General features: G+C 46.0%; 2 protein-coding genes across 2 annotated transcripts; both read left to right on the forward strand.

Moving 5' to 3' along the window:
* Positions 1–2,957: 2,957 nt before the first annotated feature.
* ZRANB2 (zinc finger RANBP2-type containing 2) lies at positions 2,958–14,676 on the forward strand. The gene is made up of 10 exons (XM_084291089.1): positions 2,958–3,079; positions 3,154–3,206; positions 3,324–3,432; positions 5,089–5,171; positions 6,570–6,646; positions 7,220–7,357; positions 7,777–7,949; positions 10,286–10,372; positions 12,154–12,318; positions 12,855–14,676. The coding sequence occupies exons 1-10, from the start codon at positions 3,024–3,026 to the stop codon at positions 12,916–12,918; spliced, it is 1,005 nt and encodes a 334-aa protein (XP_084147215.1). The 5' UTR covers positions 2,958–3,023; the 3' UTR covers positions 12,919–14,676.
* A 3,464-nt stretch (positions 14,677–18,140) lies between these two features.
* Positions 18,141–26,604, forward strand: PTGER3 (prostaglandin E receptor 3; the record flags this gene model as incomplete). Its single annotated transcript, XM_084291517.1, has 2 exons — positions 18,141–18,977; positions 26,317–26,604. 2 exons carry the CDS (start codon positions 18,141–18,143, stop codon positions 26,602–26,604), a joined length of 1,125 nt encoding a protein of 374 aa, XP_084147643.1.
* Between the last annotated feature and the right edge of the window lie 594 nt (positions 26,605–27,198).

The raw sequence follows: 27,198 nt of genomic DNA on the forward strand, positions 1-27,198 counted from the left end.
ATTCAGTTTTTGTTCAGGAAAACTGATGTTCTGTGCTTGTTGGTAGGCATTGGCTGTCTAGAGCCAGGCCAATTAAATAGTTTTCTATACATTTTTTTCATTCTCAACTGTTCCATTTCATTATGTTAAAATAACGGGTGATGTGTTTCTCATTTACTTGGCTATTATCAAGCGCTTACATATACTTGAAGCCAAAATGTATTGTGATAGAAACAGGAATCCAATAAAAACATTCACAAACTGTTTTGAAATGAGGAGTAGATGTTTTAATGAAGCTTTGTGTAAGAAACACAGGGAAAAAAAAAAATCAGCATATCAAAAATCTTTAAGCAAGGCTAATTGGTTTATTAAATAAAGGGAGTACCCTACACAGCCACTGAGCTGAGTTGATTGTGCCTGGTCACAGCGCCCTTCAGGACTTAAGATCTTGTCCATTTGGATCTTGCTCCATAAATTAATTAAGATGTTCATAAATTAAATAAATTTATTCATAAATTAAACGATAAGCCATGTTTTTTTCAGTCCTCAGTAGTCTTTTCAGCTTTTAATATAAGCTTTGAAGTAAATGGACTGAAAAAAAAAAAAAGAAAAAGAAAAAAAAAAAACTGAAGTTAGAGACACACTCCCTCTGTACTTACAGGGAAAGGTCCTGTTTTCACAATCTGGCTGATTGCTTCAGACTTTGGGCTGTAGCTACCTGGCTAGAGACTTCTCTGGGGAGTCTCCTTCAGCAGAAGACAAATACCACTGAAATACTCTTCTCATTATTTTTGGTAAGTTTTAAAATATTTAAGCCTGAAATTATTATCAGGTGAATTACATTTTTGCCTATGCTTATTTTTAAAACAGAAAGTACATACTCTGATTAATTTCTTAACGTGAAGAGTAAGATTTATCTGCCTTGATTTCCCTGAGGAACAATTCGGAGATTAGGAACAAATTCCTGTCCTTGAACTTACTGATAAGGGGTCTTCTTTAATGACCTGAACAGCATGAGCATTTTGTCATTCACAACAGAGACATCCTCCATGCTCATTTTAATTTTTGTTCAGTTGAACTCAACCCTTATCTGCACAGAAGCCACCCGAAAGCAGTGAAATCTGAGCAGGCTCTGTCCATCCCTCAGTGCTTCTGCAGACACCAACCTGGGACAGACCCAAATTCTGGGTGTTGTGGTGGACTCACAAACAGCAACTTCAACAAGAAGGCAGGAGTTCCAAGCAGCATTTTTCCTAAGCACATTAAAGTTCAATCCACCTCTTACTGAGGTCAACAGATACTGATTTTCTAACACATTGGTTTTGGACAAGTAAAAGAATATTACAGGTGAATAAAACCTTCCATCACACTGCCGTTTATTCTGTAGATCTGGATGCTTTTTGTTTCCCTGACATCACGCTGTATGACTGACACTCCTGTTACTTCTGAAAGGCTCCTTCCTGAACGTACGTGGGCATGAACTGACTTCTCGGGGCCAGTTTCTGGTTCTGTTACTGCTCTTATCCCCCTGATGTAAGCAGAGCCTGCCCTGTGCAGTGGGGCAGTGTCAGCGGGCAGTGGAGATCAGCTCGCAGGAGCTCTGGGTGCAGACACTGCTGCATGCTGTGGGTGCAGACACGCAGTGCCTGCATGCTGTGGGTGCCCTGTGCCCCTTCCCGTCCCACAGGACGTGCACGCCAGGAATGCTGCATTCAGCTCCCGTGCATTCAGCTTCCAGTGTTGGTCATGCATGACCAACTGCATGAAGTAACTGCAGTTAACTGCATGAAGTTCAACAAGGCCAAGTGCCGGGTCCTGCACCTGGGGCGCAATAACTCCAAGCAGAGCTACAGGCTGGGAGAGGAATGGTTGGAGAGCTGCCAGGCAGAGAAGGACCTGGGAGTGATGGTTGATAGTCGGCTGAATATGAGCCAGCAGTGTGCTCAGGTAGCCAAGAAGGCCAACAGCATCCTGGCTTGTATCAGGAACAGCGTGACCAGCAGGGCTAGGGAGGTGATCGTTCCCCTGTACTCAGCTCTGGTGAGGCCGCACCTCGAGTACTGTGTTCAGTTTTGGGCCCCTCGCTACAAGAAGGACATGGAGGTGCTTGAGCGGGTGCAGAGAAGGGCGACGAAGCTGGTGAGGGGCCTGGAGAACAAGTCCTACGAGGAGCGGCTGAGGGAGCTGGGCTTGTTCAGCCTGGAGAAGAGGAGGCTCAGGGGTGACCTTATCGCTCTCTATAGGTACCTCAAGGGAGGCTGTAGCAAGGTGGGGGTTGGTCTGTTCTCCCACGTGCCTGGTGACAGGACAAGGGGGAATGGGCTTAAGTTGAGCCAGGGGAGTTTTAGGTTGGATGTTAGGAAGAACTTCTTCACTGAAAGGGTTGTGAGGCATTGGAACAGGCTGCCCAGGGAAGTGGTGGAGTCACCATCCCTGGAAGTCTTCAAAAGACGTTTAGATGTAGAGCTTAGGGAAATGGTTTAGTGGGGACTGTTAGCGTTAGGTCAGAGGTTGGACTCGATGATCTTGAGGTCTCTTCCAACCTAGAAATTCTGTGATTCTGTGATTCATGCATGGTGACAGTGACGCTCCTACTCATTTTTTTATTTACTTATGCATTTATTTGCTTAGTTGTTTATTTACTTATTTATTTATTTACTTGTTTGTTTGTTTGCCGGGGCCCGCTTTATCTCCACATTAACGCCTGACTCCCGCAGCCCCTCCCCCGCTCCCCTCAGCAGGCCCCGCGCTCCCCGCCCGCCGCGCTCCCGCAGCGCCCCCCTCCGGCCCCGCTGTGCGCATGCGCGTCGCGCGGCCGGCAGCCCTCCGGCCGGCTGGGGGCGCTCCTCCCTCACCCCCCCTCTCCTTTCCGCCGCGCTGAGGCGGCCGCGCCGCTGCCTGAGCGCAATCCCGCCCGGCGGCCGCACAGCTCACTGCGGGCTGCGGCCTGCAGGCGCCGCGGGGCAGCCCTCGCGGTGCAGGACCCCGGTCCTTCCCCCCCCTCTCCCCACACAGTCCTCCGGCGGCTCGGCGGCGGCCGCAAGATGTCGACCAAGAATTTCCGCGTGAGCGACGGGGACTGGATCTGCCCCGACAAGAAGTGAGCGGCGGCCCGGGGGAGGGCGGGAGGGGGGCGGCTGGGCCGGGCCCGTGTCACCGTCTGCTCCTCCGCAGGTGCGGGAACGTCAACTTCGCCAGGAGAACCAGCTGCAACCGCTGCGGGAGAGGTGAGCCCGGCCCGGCCCCTCACGGCCCCTCACGGCCCCTCAGGGCCCCTCAGGGCCCGGTGCCGCTTTGGGACGAGCCCGCCACGGGGCGTTGTTGTTGCTGTTGTTGTGTTGCAGAGAAAACGACGGAGGCCAAGATGATGAAGGCCGGGGGCACGGAGATCGGCAAGACGCTGGCGGAGAAGAGCCGCGGCCTCTTCAGCGCCAACGACTGGCAGTGCAAAACGTACGGGGCCTGGGAGCGGCACCGGGGGGGGCCGGGACCTCACCCGTGGCCTGTGTGACCCCGCGGGGTGCAGCGCTGTGTGTAGCCTTGGCAGGGTACAGGCGGCTGTGCCCTGCGGACAGCGTGCCCTTTTGGTTGGTGGGCGGCAGGTATTTGAGTAACAGGGCTGGGAAAAGGTTAAAAAATCAGGGCAAGAACAGTAAAAGTTTACGCTTCTTGTCAGGTAAGCCAAGACACATCCCAAACTAGGAATAAACAGATGGAAGTAACAGCTTCACTGCAGTTTGGAAGCTCATTTCCAATAGTCACTAAATACCTAACGAGTAAAGTTTAGCACAGAGTTAAATAGCTAATATCAGAAGCCATCACTTGAGAATGTGAAGGTCTGCATTAGCAAAGGACTGCCTTCATGCAATACTTCAGGGGATTGGGGGTCTTTTTATAATTTGAGGGCTTTGAACCATTTGGGGTTTTGTTTGTTGACTGAGCTTTCCAAACTCTTTAACCGGTGAAACTCGGCTGTTTTTTTTTCCCAACTTGTGTTTGCTGCAACCCGAACCCAATTTTACCTCAATAAAGCCAGTGCCAGCAGTGAGCAAAAGCCCTTGCACGCGTTGGTGCACCAGGCTGTTTCAGGCTGTAAGAAAACAGCAGAAATCCACGTCTGTACGTCCGTTTGGCAGCTGTAGGGTGACCAAGCGTGCAGTTAACACCGCTGCACGGTGCGTCCTGTGTGTGCCAGCAGGGTAATGGGGACAAGGGGCAGTCCGTGTGCGGGGATAACCAGCACTCACAGCACTCACCTGTTCTGGCAGCGCTCGGCGCTGTTCAGTCTCCCAGTCCTGCAGCCTGGGACCAGCAGGCGTCACTGAGGGAGTCCGCTCGATGGCACGTTCCAGGGCTGCTGCTGCACCTCCAGGCATAGGGGAGGCCGGGCTGCCTCATGGACCACCTGCTCTGCTCGTTGGGATTCAGCAGCGTCCCGGTGGTGATCATACAGGTGGTTGGAGTGCGAGGGGCACTCGAGTGCGCTGTGAGGTAGCAGTGCAGTAACGGAGCTGTGTGAGTGCAGCTGTGCTGCAGGGGGTGCTGATGCCTGCTTATAAGTGGTATTCCCCTGGGGGGAAGGAACAGTGATCCCCCACCCCTTTTTGTGGCAGTGGGGTTTGTTTTCCTTCTCTTTATTACTTCTTCTCACATTTTGGAATGGAGATATGGTAACACCAGTGGTTCCTTTATCCTTTATGGATAAGATCACTGCTGGCAGCTGCTTTGCCTTCATGGAGTTGGTAGCTGCTTCAGAATCGTGTTGTTAAATGGCTCTTCAGGTTTTACTTCACGTAAAATATAACTTAAATTATGTGTTGGACGGTCTTGGTTCTGTTAACTTACCTGCCCGTTAGTTTTAATTCTTTCCCCATGATTTGTCCAGTGCAGTCCTCCTCACCCTGTGTCATCTTCGTGCTGGCAAAATACCCCTGGGCTCTCTCAACTCTGTCTTGGTGACTTACCTGTGCTGTGTTAGTGACTGCGAATCACTGCTGAAACTTGGCAGATAGATTCTTAGGATTTCTTGAAGCATTGCCTTAATACATGAGCTCTATAATTTGAAATAAAATGTTTCTTATTTATGCTTTATGTTCTTCCCCTCTGAAGATGCGGGAATGTGAACTGGGCCAGAAGATCAGAATGCAACATGTGTAACACTCCCAAGTATGCCAAGTTGGAGGAACGGACAGGTAGGTTGGTGGTGGCTTTAAAATACTCCAATTACTGTAAGAAACTCCTTTGTATAAATCAGTATCATTTAATCAAAGGGACTGTTTTCATGGTAGAACTAGCAAAATTGAATAATCTTTTGTATGTAAACAAATCTGTGGGTTCTTACACGTTTAGTAGCGTAGAAAACTATGTGATGGCTACGTTTGGAAGGTCATCCAACATTTGCTTTAAACCACCACAATATTTGATTTTGATTCTGAAGAGTTTGGAAGGAGTAATGCAGTGTTTTCTAAACTCAAAGAATGCGCTGTGCCCGTTTACAGGACTCTGCAGACACAAGAACAGTGTTTCAAGGCCACACAGCTCAGACTGTAATTTTTAATGAGGTTGAAAGTCTGGTCACACGGATGCATTTTAAGTTCTTTCTTCATTGACAATGAAGCTGAGCAGTGACTAGAACAGAGGATATCCTTATGGTGGGGTCATAGCTGTTTGTAGCGTTACCACTGCAAATGGGATCAGGCAGTGAGTTTAATGCAGGTTATGACATTAAAGCATAAAAACAAAAAGGCACAGAGCTTATTATTTAAAAATAATATTTCTAAATTTCTTTCAAGTTCTGGTATCCTGCAGAGTAAGGCTGTGGTTGTGTACACGACACGTAGCATGTCACGGGTACCTGCAGGAAGTTCCAAACTTGGCTGAAATTGCACTGAGTAGTTGGAGTTTTCCACTTGTGTTATGAAAAGGAATAGCGAGTTTCTTCAGGGAATCTTGGCAGCTGTGCAATTGAAAGCAACCACAGGACGTTTTTATTCTTACTGCTCCCTGAGGGTCAGTATTCGGCGTTGTGTCCCAGAACAGCTGTGGGAAGGCAGCAGACCGGGGTGCCCAGAAGCCACGAGGGAGCTGCCTGTGGGAAAGGCCTTTGGCAGCACCAGCAGCGGGAGAGCAGCCAGCGAGCGTTGCCCTCGCCTCTGCCGCTGGCCGCTTCCTGAGCCTGCTGCTGCCCGCTGGCACAGGGGCGTTGGGCTCCGAGGGCAGCGCCTTCGGTCAGGCCCCTGGAGGTGTGCTGGTGCTTCCCCACACCGAGCAGCTCTCAGGTGCTGCAGCCCTGCCGTAGCGCTTCTGTGGAGCCGGTTGCTCAACAGGGCTCTACTGACTTAAAATGTTTTCATTCTTTTAAATGCTGTCACATCTCTGTTTATGTGACTTAATCCGTTTTCTCAATTAGGTTTCTCAGAAAGTATTTTTAATAGATGTGTGGGAACAACTCATGTTCTTCCTGAGATCACACTGCATTCTCGTGGCATATATTTATAAAGCCACTGAAGCCACTTATTCTAAAGTTTGTGCTTGATGTAGCTGAATTTGGCGCAGCACAAGAGCTTGTCTTGTTTTACCACTTTTTAAAGGATACGGAGGAGGATTTAATGAACGAGAAAATGTTGAGTACATAGAACGTGAAGAATCAGATGGGGAGTATGATGAGGTAAGCTGAGGTACATGCATTGCTGTGGAAAGACATACTGTGTGTGTTGAGGATGTGTGTGTTTACGTTTGTGTTCCTGAGGGGGGAAAATGCTAGTCAGGAATACCTCGTGGTGCATCTTTGCCAAATGCTCAAGTGTAAAAGTTTTGAACTGAAATCGAGTGCATCTGTGTTGTCTTCTGGGGGCTACAAAATGAGAATCAGTTCAAGTTCAACTGCTACAAGCTGTGTTCGTTAACGTGCTTAAGGAGTTGGTTTCAGGGCAGTGCATGCTGTTTTCAGATACATTCAACATCATTTTTATAAACACAGCATAAACACAAATGTAACAATAGTGCTTTGTTAAAATTGGATTTCCATTGATCGTTTGGAGGTACTAATCGTATCTGACAAACATCTCTTTAAAAGTTTTCTTGTTGCTAATTGATATTTCCTTCTGCTTCTCCTTTCCTTTGAATAATACCTCATTTAAAATCGGTGTGCATTTATTTTCGCATAGAATAAGTCTTATCAAAAAATAGAGTTAGAAATGATTTTTTGGAAGTGATATTCTAATGGAATGAAATTTTTTAGTTTGGTCGCAAAAAGAAAAAATATAGAGGAAAGCCAGTTGGTCCTGCATCTATCCTGAAGGAAGTAGAAGATAAGGAATCGGAAGGGGAAGATGAGGAGGATGAGGATGAAGATCTTTCCAAATATAAATTGGATGAGGTAGTGTCATTTTTTGTTTGGTTTGTTGCTAGCAAATTTTTAATGACTACTATAATGTTGTTTAGTAGTAGGTAAAGTTTGGCATAAGGTGAATGTTCTTGAAGTTTAGTTACAGCCTTTTAAAATTACTTTGTAAAATGAAACTTCATTAAATAATATAAAATGGGATAGTGAAGACTTCAAATGTTTGTTTGTAGTCTTTTTATTATTCTGTTTTGAAACACAAATTTTCAGTCCCTCTACTGAATAACTTTTTAGATCTCATTAGGTGCACTTTAGGCCTCATTTAATGCCCTAAGAACAGTATTTTCAAAGGTTGAACTAAACACCAAATAAAACGTACGGGTTATGTTAAGAAAAAAATGACAAACACAATGAAAATATTTCCTAGATATTTCTAGAATATCTGAATTTTTCAGGATGAGGATGAAGATGATGCTGACCTCTCAAAATATAATCTTGATGCCAGCGAAGAAGAGGACACTAATAAGAAAAAGAAATCCAATAGGCGCAGTCGTTCTAAGTCCCGATCCTCCCACTCACGATCTTCATCGCGCTCATCCTCTCATTCAAGCTCAAGGTCTAGGTCCAGGTAAACGGGTACAGGTCAAGGGTAACGCCAGGCAAAATGTCAGTATCTAACTTCTCTATTTACTTTTTTTTTGACTGCCTTACAGTTTTAGTTTAATAATGTTAACAATTTTATGTGCACAATTTACAGAGGTAGACGATGTTCTGTTCTGGCCTTCTGTTGATCCTCAATAAGAAGGCTTTTTATGTCTTGCTGCTTTTTGTGAATTAAGCTGGTATTTCAATTGAATTCTTCGAATGTTTTTTCTAAACTTATTTTCAGTTTTATTTTTAGGCTTGTTGACCATAAGTGGTTCAATGGTTGTGCTTGGTTTCAGTAATATTGAGTGGAGGTATTGAACAGTGAATCAGATGGGTGGGATTGTTAAAGAAGGAAGAAGTAGCAGAAGAGGGCAGCGATGCAGTCCAGACAGAATGGAAGTTATCCTGGAAATAAAAACAAGAAACTTGAACTTAATTTGTTGGGAAGCAGTAAAGGTTTCAATACAGTGGCAGTGCTGTCAGAGTAACTCTGAAGTCTTATTTAAAAAAAGACAATGTGATCTGGGTGGTGAGATGATAAAACTGGTTGCCCAAAGAGGTTGTGCATGCCCCATCCCTGGAAGTGTTCAAAGTCAGGTTGGATGGGGTTGGATGGGGCTTTGGGCAACCTGATGTAGTAAAAGATTGGACTGGATGATCTTTAAAAGTTGCTTCCAACCCAAACCGTTCTGTGATTCTATGACTTCGGTTATGGGGTCACAAAAAAGTCTGCTGGGCAGATTCAAGAGCTCGCTTTATTATTTACATCTAGTAACATATGAACAGTTCAATCATTTTTTTTGGAATCCCGTCACATGAAGCCTGTTACAGCTTTTCAGCTGCCTCACAAGTAATACAGTGATGATACTAAAAGGTTTAAGACCAAATTGGTGCTAGCTCATCATAAACATCATATACATAAAGTTCAAGTTTCTTCTAATCTTTGTAGCTTTGTAACTGCACCTCTCAGTTCTGACTGCTCTGATTGCTGCCCAAATTCTTCAGACCTTCATACTAACCAGGTGTCAGCTACTCTCTCCCTTCTGCCTTTCTCCACATTGTTATGTTTTTTTTTCATGCTAACTCTTCTGTGAGATATGTTCTTAAAAATGTTCACCCTCCCTACTCGTTCAAATGCCTCCTTGAGACTAATAGCTGCCATATGGTTCCGTGGAGGAGCATTTTGAATAACACTGACTGAGCTGACTGGCTGTTAGCAATTTTTGTGAATAAAGTGAGATGTGTAGGAAGATGCTGTCGCTTTTGAGGAAGTATTGTCCCACGTGAAGACACAAATGCAGCCCCTACTCTTAGGTTTAGGGGTGGGAAAGTCAAAGAAGGCAGAAGAGTTAGTTTCATATGGCCATAACCTCGTTCATAACTCCAAAATGTTAACACCCAACTAAAAAGTAGTTTCAGTTGACTGACATTTGCTAGGGAACTTTCAACTTTCTGCTGTGCTTCTAGTTACAGATAATTTATTGGCAGAATCAGTTGGTTTGGTTTTCTTTTTTTCAGCTTTAAATACATTATTCTAGTTAGAAAGCAAATGTTGGTACTGCTTTTGTTTGGCAAAGTGAAATGAAAAAGACGTGTTAACAGTATAAACTGGGAGATAGACAGCATGTGTATTTTCCCTGAAAAGATTATTAGAACTTGCTGCTTTTTACAACTGTTACTGTTACAACTGTTACAAGCCTCCTGCCGTTTTTACATATTCATTGTGGTTTGTGCTTTAAAGAAACTCCATCAACATGACAAATTTGAAAAGACATTTAAGTAGTCACGAGTAGTGTTAGACCTGTCTGCATTTTAGCCAAGAGTTAACTACTGTTTGATTTTTAATGCAGGAGAAAATCTTGGCAAAGCTGAGAACTGTTTACAGAATGCTTGTGAGAACTGTCTTGGAGAAAACTTGAGTTCCAATACTCTTAATCTAATCTGCTTTTCAAGGAAAATGGTGGTTTCCAATTAAAGCACAAACTAAAAGTTCAGGCGTTAATTTCCTGAAATAATTAATGGCTGTGCAGTTGTTTGATTCATTTTCCAAAACAGCTGCAGCCCTGTTTAATGTTTGTGCTTTGTTTTAGGAAACATAATAAAAAGCTGACTTCTCTAAATTTTTGAATGCACCATCTTACTGTGTTAAAGTTACTGTTATCAAATATAACCTGTCGGGAGGTAGGGCGAAGTTGGCACTCTTGTAGTGAATCTAGCCCTTGTCTTTGATGTGTAGCTGTTTCTGCTGCTATCAGTAGCAGTTACTCTGCTAAATAAAAGTCAGATACTGGAAAAATATCTTTTGTGTTGTTTCAGGTCCCATTCAAGAAGTTCTTCCAGTTCCAGATCAAGATCTCGTTCCAGTTCCAGAGAACACTCTAGATCTCGTGGGTCGAAATCAAGGTGAATGAGGTAGCACTCTCTCCTTGCAGAGAGAGAGAAAAAAGGGCAGAAGAACCAACCACTTGTTTATTCCATCGTAAAATTATGCTGGTCAAAAAACATTAACTCGTTTTTATCTTGGAAATCAGAATTCCTGGGGTCTCGTCACAAGGTTGTTACCACTACAGATGTGTTTCATGAGAATGCGAGGTTTTGTTTGAAGAGTTTAAGTCTGATCTAAGCTAGACGAGTGGACGCCACAGATCTTCACTTTGAAGGAAGAAGAATCTGAATGCATGTTTACTTGCTTCAGTAATTTTTGCTGTTTCCACTTGGGCTACTTGATGTGGAAGAACACTAGAAAATATGCTATGCTTCTATTTTTGTGTGTAGCGATAACTTAATTTCCGCTAGATAGTGCTGCCATTATCTCTATAAATGTGGGGGGAATGTATAAAAATGTTGGACAGTAAATCATGTGAAGCTGACAGGAGCATTTGCCATAGAACAGGTACTGCACTGGGCAGGAGAGAGTAACAGAAGCCTATAAATTCCTGAGGTGTCCTTGCACAGTCATCCCATTGCTAGGTCTCTCCTTTTGCAATGGAATGAAGATTGCTCCCATCTCCATGCATATAAGAATCTTAAAACTGTAAAATAAGGAAAAGAAATGGGAGCTGAGAAGACTGATGCCAAATGGTGCCACTGCTCTTCGGTGGCACAAACATTCCCTGGCTGTTCACATGAGGTTCAGTGTCAGGTGGAGTTGGTGCTTTTAGGAACACGAAAGTGCCTGTGCCCCAGTAGATGCTGAAGCTCGTCAGCTGAGCTGGGTTATTTGCTTGTACCACGCAGCATCCACCGAGTGTCCTCAGTGCATTAGCTTCCATGAAATAGGACTGCTTCGTTATTTACAATGAGAATCCTGGAAATATTTTACCAACAACATGCACTCTGTTTTTTCATTCATTTGTGTTTTTTCTTCTTTTTTTTTTTTTTTTTTTTTTTTTTTGTAAAAAGTTCTATCCCGCTTACTGAAGAAAGTCTTGTTAGGTACTTTTATATAACTTATATAATTTTGTAATTATGGTTTAGGACTTTCTAGCTCTGTTACATTTTCCAGAAGTGTGATTTTTTTTTTTTTTATTACTTTTAGATAACAAACTTGATTTTTAAGTGCTTGTAAGTGAAGCTCGTTCATCTTTTTTAAATGGTTATTTTAAAACCTTTTTTAAAAGGTTATTTTTTTAATGTTTTGGTAAGTTTTACTATCTACCCAGATTTATTCTGAGTTTTGTAAATACTCCTGAGGGTTTTTCCCTGCTCTAGTAAGATGAAGGCAACTTCTGTTGTGAAACATCCTTTAATAGCAAGAAATGTCTTTAAAAGCAAGACATGGGTAAATTGGTACGTGATTTTCACACCATTTCATATTTGTGAATGTAACTCCTGAGGAAGGTCCTTACGTATACCGGCTGTCTCCTGTCCCAGTCTCCCATTGCTTGTTTGTCCCATTGCATAGTACTGATGAATGCTGGAAAGAGGTTTCCCAACCATTGCTGGTCTGCGTATCAAGAAACACTGTATTTAGCAAAACTTATTAAGAGAGCTCCTACGGCAGTAGAAGTTTTTATTGGCAGTTAACTAAGGAGTAAGTATTAAAGCATCCACAAACTTCTTTTGATAAAACACTGATGTAAATAGAGTAGTGAGTCTTCATGAGAACTGTCTCTTTTTGTTCTTTCTTTGTTCTTTCTATATTATACCAGAATTAAATCTGATTTATTTCTTAATCAATAAAGATCCAGCTCCAGGTCCTACAGGGGGTCTTCAACCCCAAGAAAAAGATCTTACTCAAGCTCTCGTTCGTCATCATCCCCCGAGAGAAGCAAGAAGCGAAGTCGTTCTAGATCTTCTTCATCTGGTGATCGCAAAAAAAGACGATCGAGATCACGGTCACCCGAAAGGTTTGGGTTTATGTAGAATAAGAATGGGTGTATTTAAATGTGTGATTTTTTTTTTTTTATGAAGATCTGAGATTCACTGGGAAACAACTGAATCTGAGCAGTTACGTTGATATTAAAAGTAGTTTTCTCCCTTTCCCTGTTCTATTACTTCATATTAAAACCAGTAATTGCGCTCTTTCCCCCTTCCCTCTCCAATAAAACTTCCTCCTGTTAGGAATGTGTTACATAGAAAGACTTGGGTCACCATTCTTTCAGTGTGTGAAAGTGTTAATGTGTACATTATTGATTTATTTTCCTAAGTAAATATTGCATTTAGAAGTTGTTTTCTACTTTCAATATTAAGCTTACTGTAAGTTTTTAGTATTAAATTCATATTCATAAGCTTAAAGTGGTGTAAAGTTATCTTTATATTCTGATAAGGCCCCTATCAGATATACTTGGCTTCCAGCTATTATAGGGTACAGACTACTCAAAGTGGGTGTTAACGTTGATTTCAACTTATTTCTTTGCATGCTTTCTCCATTTATATCTTACAGACGCTGCAGATCATCATCTGGATCTTCCCATTCTGGTTCCCGTACAAGTTCTAAAAAGAAATAATGTATTAAAGGTCACATTTAAAAAAAAAAAAAAAATCCAGTCAGTGCATGAGACATTTTTAAGAAGTCGGTGTCTTACTTGGTCAGAAGTGCTAAATCTGCTAGTAGAGGTGCATGTCTGTCCTTGCTTTCTGGAAAACTGCAGCTTTGTTCATTCATGAAACAAAAAGTGAGATAGCATTTTAAGCCATAAACTCCCTAGAGGAGGTGTGAAGTTTTTTGGGTTTTGTTTGTTGTTTTGTTTTTTGGAGTAAGGTTTTTTTATCATTATTTTGAAAGATTCAGTTACTTGATTTCTGGCGCTCTTATGTATGAGCGGTTGTGGGTTGGATATGTTCAAATGCAACTCTGCTCTTCATGTGGCAATTAAAAAAAAAAGTATCTGAGGATATCGGAGGAACCCATGAACTTTCTGCATCCAGCTCCTTGTTTGATGTAGCTCTTATGGGACCACAAAAGATTAGTGTAGCAGTAGGGCTGTTGTTGCCTGTTGGGTCAAAGTAGTGAGTTCTTTAGGTCGAAGTATTTTTTTTGTTTTTCCATGTTTCAGTAAAAGTGTAGATCAGTGCCCCCCTCTGCTGCTCAGTGCAGAACAGCCGTTAAGTACCCATCGTACAGTTCTGTAGAGTGAAATGGACGTCATTCCTTCAAGGCGAGGATGTTTGAGACGTGGGGCACTATCCTCTCCATTGCTCAAGTCTCTTAGCTGCCAGTGCCTGTCTCTGTAGAAACTGTTTGCTGCAGTCAGCAAAGTGCACTTTCTGCAGCTGGTACTGGCTGCAGTATTTTCACATGCATGGATCCTGGACTGTGCGATCCTTTCTTACAAAAGGATCGTTTAGGAGCTACTCTTGAGGAGGAAAATGGAACTAGCTTCTTGGAATCAAGTGAAGTTTCTGCAGGCCATCTGTAAAATTCATTTTCGGCAGACAAATTTTCAAGGTATCTGAATTTTATTTATATTTAAAAATGAAAATTAATAAAACTGTAGAAAGTTCTGACATCTTAAATGTGTTCTTCATCAATCACTCTTTTTCCCTTAAATGTTTAATTTATGGCTTAAAATGCTGTATGGAATTTAATTTACTAGTAGTATCACATTAAAACTTGGTCTCTCTTGAGCTCCGTTTGATTAAGAAAGGTTTAAGTATCTTCAGTGCCATCGCAAGGTAAGTATGCTAAGGAAAATTGTTCTTTTTAAGCAAGGAAACAGCAATATATCTACAATTATTTCAATTGTAAAATTTAAAACCCATAGTTGACAGCTGATTTTTAAAATGAACTGCACCAAAACAAACGGAGCAAACTAAAAACTGCATTCTGCTTTTTTTTTTTTTTTTTTAAAGACACTTCTTTTGGACTGTTATATAAGCAACATGTTTTTTGGTGTAGAAATATTTTGATAATCTTTTTGCAGAAAAAAAAAAAAGCCCTGCAATTTCTTCTTTAATGCTTTCTTTATATCTAACTTCCATGCTAAATGTGTGTAGATTGCACAAGAGCAGGTTAGTCTTGTAACTGTGCCTCTGACGACTTTAAAGTCCAACTACTAAAGTGTAAAAATCAGATCTAATAGATGCTATGTTGTTACCCCTTAGTTTTTTTCTTGTGCTTTGTATTAAAATTGTTGCTGTACTTAACAGATGAAAACTTTTAAATTTAGCAAGCGATAGCCTACAGACAAAGGAAAATTATGGTTTCATTTGGCTTAGATGAAATGTAAAGCAAAATGATTCTGTAGACGAGTGTAAATAAAACCTGTGAGTCAACTATGTCGTGAGTGCTTTTTCTTAGACACACAAGCAAATCTTTTTTTATAACATACACTAATGTTTCTTTCTGCTACTGCAGTGCAGGAAGGACAATGTGTCCATTTGCCACATGCATCATAAACTTTCCTTCCTGCCTGTTACAAATGATACAAAACTTGTCTTTAATTGCCAAATTGGCAAATAAATGACTGAGCATGGCCCACCTTGGATGAAACACAAAGCTAGGTTAGGCTCAGGCTGTAAGGAGGGAAAAAAAAAAAAAAAAGTGTGTTTGCTTTTTGGTTGTCAGCTTTGTTTTCCTTAGTTGTTTTTGTTGGGATTTTTTGAAGGTTGGGAACTACCCTTGGTGGCCTAGCAGTAAATTTTTTGTAAGCTCCCCGTGCCCAGCATTCAGCCCTTATGACCAGATAAATCGATGCCTATGGAAATAAAGAGGTATTTCTATGAAGCTTCGTCAAAGACCAGTGAAGTCTGTAATGGGCAGGGAGGCCAAGTTTTGATTAGGTTAAGTTTAGTTCTAATGTGTTTTTCTAAGAATTAAATGCAATCATGAATTGTAATGTTTTTTGTGTAAGCATTGTTCTGTAGTAATTGAAAGCTAGAAAGTAAGTCTTTAAAAAAAGGAGACTAATTTTATTCAGTTTGGCAATAGAGTAAAATCCACTACTTTAAAATCTTTTTACTTTTATTAGTCTAAATTCAGGTATTCCGTTAATACCCAGCATTACAGTGTACAAGTTGGTGCATCTTAGAGTAAGATTGCTTAATCTCTGTACCAGGTAACTAACTCCTTGGAGGAGTTAGGACATAGCTTGTACACTCATGTCCAGTACAAGTAATTATGATGAACCATCTGAGATTAAGCAGTTGTTTTTTGGGGTCTTATTTCACAATATCTTCCTTTAGGAAGGATAATGATCAAGTCTTTTTCAAGTCAAATACCAAATGAGTCACTAAGATCCTAATGTGAATGTGCTTACACAGTCTGAAAAGATAAACTTTAAATGGCAAAAGACTGAACCAGATGGATGTTTTAATTATGCCCTGGATTTTTGACTGGTGTTGCGTGCATCACCCTGTCTGCGTGAAGTTTCACTGCCACCCTTTCAAAACGGGGGTTCTCAAAAGGCTGCTGAGTGATCCAGTCTGTGACACGAAGATCGTGCACAGCCAGCCCAGCAGCTGCTGCTAACTCATGGAGACGGAGTGGGAGCATGTGGCATGGAAGCTGGGTGATGCTTCATCGTTGATCACTTCCTCACCTTGCAAACTTAGGTGTTTGAACAATAAGCACTGTTATATTGATCCAGAAACTTTGGTGCCTCTCTTTGATGCTGCTTGGTGGTGTGTCTAGACATCAGCCCGTATGTCGTTTACAAATGGGCTACTACAAAGACCAAACTCCCTCCAAAACGTTTGAAGCTCAGAGTCCTCTTACACATGGGGGCATCTCTGTGTTAATGACAATGCCTCAGGGTCAACATGTCCCTGCCGTTTATTCCTATCTGAGGAGTTTCTGTATTAAGGACGTTATCTCTGCTTGAGTTTCTCTCCAAAACTTCCATTTTAACTTCCATTTTACATGCTTATGGGGAAGAAACTCTGCTCTTTTAAAAATCAATTTCATTATTTGTTCTTGGAGCATTAATGAAAAAAATGTCACTGGTTATAAAATTTCCTGGAAGGGATCCTTTAACATAAAGGATTTTTTCTTCTTTAATCAAAAGTAACGTGAGCTTATAGGGTGCCTCTTTTGACTTATTTTTTAAATGCAAGAGTGCAGATAGTTGTACAAAGTGTTCCAAAATTTGGACAAGGGAGCAACAGGGAAGAGTGATGTACTTCTTAGAGTTCAAGTATGATGACAGATTTGAGCAAGTCTTGTGCAACTTAGTAGCTTTACCTGTTCTACCATTATCAAAATGAGTTGTATTTTTAGTGGAAAAAGGTTGCTCAAGTGTTTGTGGAAAAAAAAAAAAAAAAATCCATGGAGTGCTTCATACTTAGTTTGGAAAAATAGAAATGGTGCTCTGGTGCTTTTTTGTGGTTGTGGACCCCATCCAGAAATAACACAACTGAGCTAGCAGGGAACATTTCCACTGTAAAACCAGGGGCCATGAATATAAAGCACAGTATCAAATGATGGCATAAGAATTTTCCAAAAGGCTGGGGGGGGAGGACATGACAAGATACTGTGGCAGTCTTTTAGGCTTATCGTTGTTAATAGCACTTGTAATCCGTAAAACTTAAAACCTCTTTAAACTGTGAACTCTGCTTTGACAGGAAAGATGAGTTAAGTGAGTTACCTGTCGCTGACTATAGAAAATGAGACAGAGATTCCTGCTCACAAGCAAAGAAAATATTGTAATGTGAAACGAGGCTGTATAACAAAATCGGCACCAGTTCTACCAAGGTGTAACAATATCCTCAGACATCCCACCAGCTTCAGAAAGTCTTGGCATCTTCAGCACATGCTCTCACAGCTTTCGGCTATAGGTGTTGTGTTAGCTCAGGATCTTGTCAGCTAAAGAGAAAAAAAGACAAACTGAACAAGGTCTGTCTGTATGTACAAGAGGCTGAAGAGTTTTCTTGGATTTTGTGTTTGGATTTCAGCGATGATTAATAGATGTGTTAGTGCATCTGTGAGCATGTAGTGAACCAAAAGCGATTGCAGGATGCTGGTATTGGCATTCACAGCGTATCGTCGTTTATGGTCTCAATTTGCAAGCAGGTTTATTACAGCACTAACACAATAACACTCGGTGTAGGTTGAAAGCAGTGACTGCGTGGAATAATTTAGGAATGGTGGGACAAAGAGCAAGAAAGATTATCGGAATTTTGTGTGCTATAACACGGGAGACCCGACAAAACAGCTTCTGAGAGATGGATATAGGGCACTGCTGGCAGCAGCGACCGCTGCCAGGTACAGGCAGGAGCCCAGCTCCTTCCAGCTGAGAGGAAGAAAGGGAAATGGTTCAGTTTCTGGTTCCCAAGGAGCTGCTTGAACGGAGACGGGTTTCGGAGCCTCGGTGTAGGAAACCTGCCCCGCTGCTGCCCGCCTGTCGGGAAAGGCGAAAGGAGTGACAGGAGCCCGACGGAGCCTGCCGGCAGGGAGGCTCCTGGGCTCCAGGGGGACGCAGGGGAAGGCGAGCCCGGGCGGCAGGGCAGGGACAAGGGCTGCGGGCCCGGCTCCGCGCGGTGGAGCCGCAGCCCCGCGGGACGCAGCGGGCCCGGGGCCGGGCGGGGGTCGGGCACGAGGCGGCGCCCCCTGAGGCGAGCCCCGCGCCCGCCGCTCCCCTCCCTCAGGGCGGGCGGCGCCGCCCCCGCCTTTAACGGCCGCCGCCCGCCGCGGGGCCGCCACTGCCGCCATGGGACGGGGACGGGGACGGGGCTGGGAGCGGGAGCGGGACCCGCAGCGGGGCCGGGGCTCGCCGCCGCCATCGCCATCGCCATGAGCCGCCGGCCGCTGTGCCAGGGCGGCCCCAACGGCAGCGAGCCCGGCGCCATGCGGCCGCGGGGCAACGGCACCGGGCGGGCGGCGGCGGCGGAGGGCTGCGGAGCCGTGTCGGTGGCGTTCCCGCTCACCATGATGATCACGGGCATCGTGGGCAACGCCCTGGCCATGCTGCTGGTGTCCCGCAGCTACCGCGCCAAGGAGAACCGCCGCAAGCGCTCCTTCCTGCTCTGCATCGGCTCCCTGGCGCTCACCGACCTGGCGGGGCAGCTGCTGACCAGCCCCATCGTTATCGCCGTCTACCTGTCCGACCGCGCCTGGGCGGCCGTCGACCCCTCGGGCCGCCTCTGCGCCTTCTTCGGCTTCAGCATGACGGTCTTCGGCCTCTGCCCGCTCTTCATCGCCAGCGCCATGGCGGTGGAGCGCACGCTGGCCATCCGCGCGCCGCACTGGTACGCCAGCCACATGAAGACGAGGATGACCAAGACGGCGCTGCTCGGCATCTGGCTGGCCGTGCTCTCCTTCGCCCTCCTGCCCATCGCCGGCCTGGGCCGCTACACGCTGCAGTGGCCCGGCACCTGGTGCTTCATCAGCACGGGGGACGACGAGCTCTCCGGGAGCTTCTTCGCCTCCACCTTCGCCGGCCTGGGGCTCTTCTCGCTGCTGGTGACGGTGGCGTGCAACCTGGCCACCATCGAGGCCCTGGTGTCTCGCTGCCGGACCAAAGCGGCGGCGCCGCGCTCCAGCAAGCAGTGGGGGCGGATCGCCACCGAAACGCTGATCCAGCTGCTGGGGATCATGTGCGTGCTCTCGGCGTGCTGGGCACCGCTGCTGGTAGGTCACCGCCTCGGCCACTGCCACCGCCGCCTAACCCAGCCCTGTGCCCAGATTCCTTGTGGGCACCCAAGGGGAAAGGAAGGGGGGCAACAGCCGGGGTGGGGACGGAGGCAGGGAGCGGTCCAGGAGGTGGGCGCAGTGCAGCACATCGGGAAAAATAACACCAAAGAAATGCTGTAGAAAGGAGGGGTGATGAGGACAAGAAAGGCCGTGTGAAGAGGAAGAGGGCAGGACGTGAGGAGTCGGTGGGTCTGGGAGGAGGGCGCTGAGGTCTGCACCCCTGCCCTCTGCAGCCGGACGGGGAGGTTTACCCAGAGGGTGGCACTAATTGGGATCTGAAGGTGCCGGAGCAACAGGACCAGAACCTCTCTGCTCCTTGTTGAGGTGAACCTGCCAGCAAGTTCACCCAGCCCCTTTGTGATGGAGCCTTGTGCTGATGGGAAGGAGTTATTTCATAGTTTTTATTCACTCCTGCTTTGCACCAAAACTTATCTCCGTGGTTTATGAGGACGGGTACAGTGTGTGACTTTGTAAGTGCCCGCTAGTTTTCAGCAGGTTGCTCACTCTATCTTAGTTAAGGCAGCACTTCTGGCTTTCTTGTTTCTGTTTTCCTTTTTTTAAAGGACCCCTGAATTTCCTTCCATTATTTTCTTCTTCCTCACTTGCGGCCCTTTCTGTCAAGCTGGGATGAATCCTTCCTCATGGTTTAGGAGTGGAAGAGGCTGAACCCACCTCTGCTCCTACTGTACGGGCTGAGGGCACATCTGGGAGTCCGGTACCCTCTATAAAATGGCCAGTGTGTCCTGCTGCCAGAGGACAGTGTGGCTTTCGGAGAGTTTGTGCTTGGAATCCTTAAGCAGGAAAGGGCTGAAGCTTGCTGTAATAATTCTGCAGTTACATGGCAGGTACTGTGTGGCCTCAGAAGGATTTTTCTCCCGCTGTGCACAGAGAACTCAGATGGCCCTGTCCAGACCACGGCACATCTCCGCGAGGAGTGTCGGGCTGTCCCACTGATGGGTACAGCCAAGTCCCAAGGGAAAACGCTGGGATTTCTTTTTCTCTGGAAGTTAACTGCCACGTGCTTGTCCTCAGTAATTAAAAGGATGAGAACATGAGAAGGCCGTTATTAAATGCAGGAAATGCATTTGCCTCTCAGTCCTAGGTTTTGCATTCTCCCCGTCTGGAAGCAGGTTCTGCCCTGTGCTTTGCCACCTTCCACCAAAGCTATCACACAGGGGGGTTTAGCCAGCCTCGTAGCATAGAGCAAAAAGGGGATGAGAGACATCTCTTCCTTCAGAACATGAACACTCTGGAAAATCAATGACGAGGCAGGGATTCCCTTGGGTGGTTTGCTGCCAGTGGTATTTTTGCAGACTTAAAAGCCAGAGGTCAAGCCAGTGCAGCTGAAAGGACCTGCGGGAAGTGGAAAGGAGGCCCCCGCGGCGCGAGGATCAAGCAGAGGGCAGAGCTGCTGTAAGCACTCCGTGGCTCAGAGGCTCTTGGGGCCGCAGACAGTGCTGGGAGGTCGGCGCCGCCGGCCCTGGCGAGCAGCCCGGTGCTCCGGGAGAGAGCGGGGCTGCGGGGAGGACGCTGCCGGGCAGCCCCGGTGCTGCTGCTGCGGCTGGTGCTGCCTGGCCGGGGTGAATCTGCAAACAGCTCGCTTCCCAGCACAGCAGCAAGGCTGCGAAGCGATTGCTGGGGCTGTAGGGTCCTGCAGGGCTGCTCCGTGTGGTCAGCCTGCCAGGTGTTGTAGTGTCAGAGTCAAGCATCACAGCTACACCAGAAGTTTTGTACTTCCATTTTTTCTATACAACTGCAAAGGACAAATCAGGAACAAGTGGCCAGGTTTTTGGAAAAGTGAGCTTGGAGCAAGGCAAGTGCATTTTCAGTGAAAGCCAAATGACAGAACTCATTTAACTATAGCTGCATCACTTAGCAGTTGTAAGAAACCTCATTTAAACAGGAACCTAGGGGTTTGCAGAGGAGACTACATTAAAAAAGAGTCTGAGGTTTATAACTGAGAACTAACGGATGCTGACAACTGTTTGCCTAATAGAAACAATGCCCCTTCACACAGACCTGATCTGTTGATGAAAATGAGAATATCAAATAGGATTTCACAGAAAAGCAAAAGTTCCGATGATAGCGGCTGTGCGCTGAACAGCTTAATGAGGCGTCCCTCCCCGAGATTTATGGGATGTTTGGTAGAAGAGAGGAACTGTGTTCATAATGCAGGCATGAGATCTCTTATTGTGCAGTCAAGACTTTACTTGAGTTCAGCATGGAGAACCCGAAAAATGCTCCACTTACATGAGGCATTGCTTTACCATGGTTTCCAGTCTGCACCAACCTTCTGTTTATTTCGGTGTTCAGCTGCTGAACGTACCCACTGGAATAAGCCCACAGCAGACTGAAACGAGTTTGAGGTAGCCTGGATAAAGCCGTTCGTTGTTTGCACAGAAGCACAGCTGCAGCACAGGCTGTAATTCTCATAATAATGCTTTTAGCAGCTCCAGGTTACAAAACTATTCCCTCCCAGGGCTTTACAAAATTGCTCACTCCCGGTGCTTTCACGGCTATTTAAAGCTGAACTGCTCAGATATTGTGCTGCTTTTCCTTTCAACATACATGTTCCCCTAAGCCCTCCCATCAGACAGAAAGCAATGATAGTCTCCTTTACAGGTGTTTTTATTATAAACGTAGTATTTGGTAGTATTTTTAAATGCACAAAACCACTATGGAAAGCACCTTTACTGAGGGAGAGAGGGCAGTGGTATCACTGCTGCACACACCTCGACTTCCACGAGCCAGCAGTTCCTGGCGGTGCTCCGCTCCCCTCTGACGCCAAAATAGGCACCTGGTGCAGGTGTCCTGGCCTCCTGGTCGCTGTGCTTTGCGTGCTGCAGGGAACACCATGCACCTGCCAAAAGGCTGGATTTTGCCAGACGATATTTGTCTTAGGTGAGGGCACAACCGAGCAGTAAAACGTAGAGCACGTGCCTGTTGGAAGCCTGTTGGACTTCCCCGGGATCTGTCACGCTTCCCCACGTTACTGCCCTTCTGCAAACAGGTTTTCCATACTGAAATCCTCAGCCTTCTCCATCAGTTCTGCAGGAGGATTGCAGTGATTTCACTAGCATGGGTTTCACAGAAACAGAGAGGGGATTTGCTTGGGGTCCCCCCGCAGTCCTGTAGGACTGGCAGATGTGTGGGCTTGTCCCAGCTTTGCCTGCGGCAGGCAGTGTCCCTGCTGTACAGGAGAAATCCCCATCGGTTCCAAGCAGTGGCAATCCTCCTTCAGGGCTCCACAAGGAGCATGGAGCCGCAGTGACATTTGGCTTGCTCGGGCTGAGGTCTTTCATTCTGCTTTAGCTTCCAGAGAGGCAGTAGAAGTGAGTCCAATCTCGACTTTAAAATAAGTTGGTACATGACTACAGGTATTGTCTCTCCATCAGGGCTTCTGCACAGTTTGCTCACCACAGCCATTATTTGTATTCCATCAGGAGAATCCTGTATTCCTTCTACAGCTGTCTTTGCTATGTGGGAGAGAATTATTTCTGCAACAGATTAGGACGAATGGGAGCAGAGAAGCAGTGTAAACAGATAAATCCTCCTGTCTTCACGATGCATAGAAAACATGCTTGGATTTTTGGAAGCTATCTCATGAAAAGATTTTGCAGTTTGGGACTGGGAAGTTCACATCAGATTCTTACCCCACATTCCACACCAGCTACTCACAGCTCTTGCTTCGCCTAAAAATACATACCTGTAAGCAGAGCAACTGCTTTATTGTCCATCCCTTACTGCAGCCCCATGGCCCCATGGATTTTGGTAAATGCCTCCTAGCTGGGGCAGGGCAGGAGCCTGAGCCTGTCCGTGCCCAAGTGCTGCACAAAGAGCTCTGCCGTGAATTCCTGGTGATCTCCAGGCAAAAAAACCTTCCGACCTAGTTTGTAAAACTGGAGAAATATCTTTGAGAAAGACTTTTTGTCTTTTTTTTTCCTTAAATACAATGAAAGTTCATTTCAAATACTTGGTAACGTGATAGCAAGCAGCCTGGATCCCTGAAGTAACAGACCGCCCGTTTCACACTCACCCCGCGGCAGCGTGTCACGGGGCAACAAACTTCATTCAAAATTCTGTAAAGATCCCTCACAGAGCATGCCTGGGCATTGGCTATCAGTTCAAAAGCCACAGCAACGGAAGCTGAATTGAACTGCATTCAGTGACAGCGACTGTTATCTTATCAATTAAATGTGATTACCAGTCGCATTACTACAGGCGTTCTGAGCCCACGCTTTATTGGCATGGATCACATAGTTCAATGGGCTTTACTCCACTCGATGTTGTGCCCCTTCTTTTTGCAGTCTTCCTTCCAATTAATTTAGCAGACCAGTACAGGCCGTGATAAACGGCCTCTAAGGATATCAGACAGAATTTCCAGCAGAGCCACCGATGGCCCAACAAGTATTCCAGTAATGGAATATTATGTAAGAAAGACAAAAATAAACAGCAGTTGCGTGCTTGAGAAACACATTTTATTAGTCTGATATTTTTGTAGCTCCACGGATTCAGTAACAAAAGAACCAGATAACGAGGTCTGCAAAGCTGCTGCAGGGTTCCCCAAAGGTGGGCTAGAAGAGCTGATTTTGGGCTCGGGGCGCTGCTGAAGGTGCTGCAGGCCCGCGGGGACAGGCATGTGGTGGAGCTGGGGCTGTGTGGGCCTGGTGCGTGGCCGCCTGGTGTGCTTTGGGTCTGTATCATGTGTTTTTGAAAACCTACACCAGTGGCTACTTTTCATTTTATTTAAATTAAATGCAGCAGATGGAATTCTCAACTGCTTCTATTTTAAGAAACAAAAACAGTTCTGCCTTGCTGTCGGAGTGGCCCTGTCTCCCGGACTCCTCCAAGCCTTTCCCAGGCCACCACACGAGTATTGATCCCGCACCCAGAAGATTCCTCCAAGAGGTCGAATGCTGCCCGCGGCCAGCTCCCAGCCGTGGTGCTGCCCTCTGACAGCAGTGCTGGGGAAAAGCCCAGACAGGGCTCACGTCGCTGTGGGTACGGGTCGTGCTGGCTCCTTTGTGAGGCCAAGGGCAGGAGCTTGCACGGGGCTGTCAGTAAGTGACCGGGAGCCCGGTCGCTTGGGCAGTTCCCTGCACATTTGGGACTGGCACCCGTCTGGTGCCTGGCACCCCCCTCGCAGACCCATTGAACATCACAGCGTGGTGCTGCACCGCCTGTCTGACATCCGCTGTGGGCACAGAGACTGCAGGGCTACTGCCTCCAGCCTGCAGGATTTCCTGGCATTTGAGGCCTTCGGTTCACAACCAGAAAAGATTTGCGAGCAAAACCAGCACCTGTCCAGGAAGAGTCACAGCACGCAGCAAACCCAGCACAGAGGCCCCGCACTGTCCATCCCAAGGGGCGGGTGGCTTCCTGCTGCCACGGCTCGGCTCCTACCGGGGCACCAGACTTGCTGGGGAGCATCCAAAAGCTGGCCCTTACTCCTGGCCTTGGTGTGGAGCAGGGAGGCACAGCAAGGTGCAGGAGCAGAGGCATTGCCCCGTCACACAGCCGACACGTCGCTTGGCAGCAAGCTGCTCGCCGAACGCTGCTCAGTTCTTTTGGTCCCTGTGTTTGGAGGCTCCTGGGGAAGACTTTGCAATACAACATGTGATGTAGCTTATCTGAGGAGAACAAGCTAAATGCCTCTGAAGCAATATATTTTAAAACTGCTGCAGCTGATACAAATTGTGAAGGGGAAAACTTCAGATAGCAGATACCAACCAGCTAAACCATGGGAAATGAATATATCTGCCATCTCTCAAAACGTGATTCATATTTCCCATAGCTGTATGTTGGTATATGAGAGCATCACAACGCCCAGCACTGTCTCCCCAGCTTTAACAAGACGAAGTAAAGCTGCTGTCCCTTTTTACCTGGCTGAGCAGCAGCCCGGTGACTCAAAGCCCACGCTCCTGCAGCCGGAGCCCAGCGCTGGGCAGCGCTGCCGGGCCGAGCCCCCCTTCAGCTGTGGGTTTCCTGCACAACCCGCAGCAAACCAGCCCTCAGTGGGACCTTGCAGGAGTGCAGGTGTCCTTGTATTCTGAGGCTCCTTTTGCTGGCAGTTGTAAAGCAAGATTTTATCTTAATTTGGAGAATGAGGAAGCCCAAAGTCTCGTAATTTTGGTTGGCTGAATCATTGCCCTGCAGCCTTCAGTCACTACGTCCTTCACCAACTGTGAGCCGTGTAGCCCAGCGGCCTTGGAGGCAAAGCTGCCTCGTCTTAAACGAGTGAGTGACTACTGCAGCACCCGCGGGGCTGTGTCCTGCCATCTGCCACCACGCAGCACCCGGGGCAGCCCCGTGCTGTGGGACCGCAGCAGTGAGAGCGCCGCCGCTCCTGCTCGCCCTCAGCCCCAGCGGCACCGACCCGCGCGCAGCGCTCGGCTGCCACCAGAGCTGGCTGCTCCGAGCCCGAGCCGGGGGAGACACCGGCCATGGAAACTTGTGCCCGTGTGAAACATTTCGCGGGGCCGGTACCGTCGCAGTCGTGCCCGTCTGGATGTCGTGGGAAACGGATTCCTGCATGCATCGCTGGGTGCGCCGAGGGAGCGGACTGAGGGCAGCAGGCGGGGGTTAGAGGTCAGGTTAACACAGAATGCCGTCTGCGGCTTTCAAAACAAAATCTATTTTTTAGTTGACATAAAATACTTTCTTGTCCTCAAGTCCAAAGTGCTTTCATTAACCCTTTTCTTTTATTTTGGGTCAGTTCGTAAGCAGAATAGCTTACCTTAAAGTCTAAAATTTACGTCATAGAACAAAACATGCTGGTTTTACAAGAAATGTAGACATTTTAGTATATGAAAATCTTTATCCTGACATCTGCTATTCATAACATAATTTTGAACTACTCATTAGGAGTTATTCAGCTGTTGTTTGCAATTCTGATAACACGGAAATGATAAAATGAGTCCCTCTGAATCAATTTTGCCAGGTCAGTGATTTCCCTTTCTAGCCGCCGGGATCTAGCACACGGCTTTCTGCTAGGTGTCAGGCAGGGGAGCAGCGTGTGCTTCCTCGCGTTAGCATGGGATCTGCAGATCAGCCGGGTGGGTGGCTGGGAGGCAACAAGTTTGTCATGCTCGTTGTACATGCACACGCAGACTGAGCTGCTCTCTCAGAGCTTGCTTGCTTGTTACGGCCTTGGTCTGAAATCGAAGAGGAAGGAAAAAATCCCTTGTCAGGATTTTATCTTCAGGGGTATTTGCATGTACCGATACAGATCTGGTCTCTTAACTTGTATTGTTTTTTTCCTCCTGACTTTCTTTAGATAACGATGCTGAAGATGATCTTCAGCCACACATCGTTTGAACACTGTAAGGGATTCTCTGCGGAAGCCCAAAGCTCAGAACTGCACAAGGAGTGCAATTTCTTCTTGACAGCCGTGCGCTTGGCCTCACTAAACCAGATACTGGATCCGTGGGTTTATCTGCTACTAAGAAAGATCCTCCTGCAGAAGTTCTGTCAAGCAGCCAACGCTGTCTCCAAGTGCTCTAACAACGAGTGGAAAGACAGATCAATCACGTTGTCAGATGAAATCCGACGGACAGCGGCGTGAAGGAACGTTGATCCACTTGCGTGGAAACTGCTTTCACCAACAAGTGGTTTTAAATCTTACTGTGAATCAGGGTGTTTGTAACGCGCTCGCATCTGCATAAATAGCTGAAAACGGCATTACTGAGTGGCCTTACAGTGCCAAATTATTATTTATCCAACGTGCCAAAAATTCTCAAGTATAGACAAAGCAATTGGGTTTGTTGCTAAATTCTGTTGTTATTGCAATTCCTAACTGAGCTGCAGAACATGACTTTGTGTGTGTCTAAAATAGAGTCTGGAGGGATTTTTTTTTACATTAAGGTAGAAAAAAATGATTTTCCTATCAGGGGACATTTGGAACAGATTCAACAGTTTAATTACTGAAGAGACCCACTCCTATAAATAATTTTAATACCAAGATAATCTGTTTCAGAGAGTATTTCTTCCTCCTTTTTTTCTGGAGGGACAAAGAGATAAAGGGGCAAAATGTAGAAGAATTAAAGGAAGATAAAACTCAGATTTTATTTAGATTTCCATGGCTTAAAGCTGAAAAGGTTGTATTGTACCAGTGGTGGTAGATCATCAATCTCTTTTGAGAACTGAATGTAGCCTGTGT

Source organism: Netta rufina (assembly GCF_964035555.1).
Source record: "Netta rufina genome assembly, chromosome: 8".
In the NCBI taxonomy this organism is placed as follows: domain Eukaryota; kingdom Metazoa; phylum Chordata; class Aves; order Anseriformes; family Anatidae; genus Netta; species Netta rufina.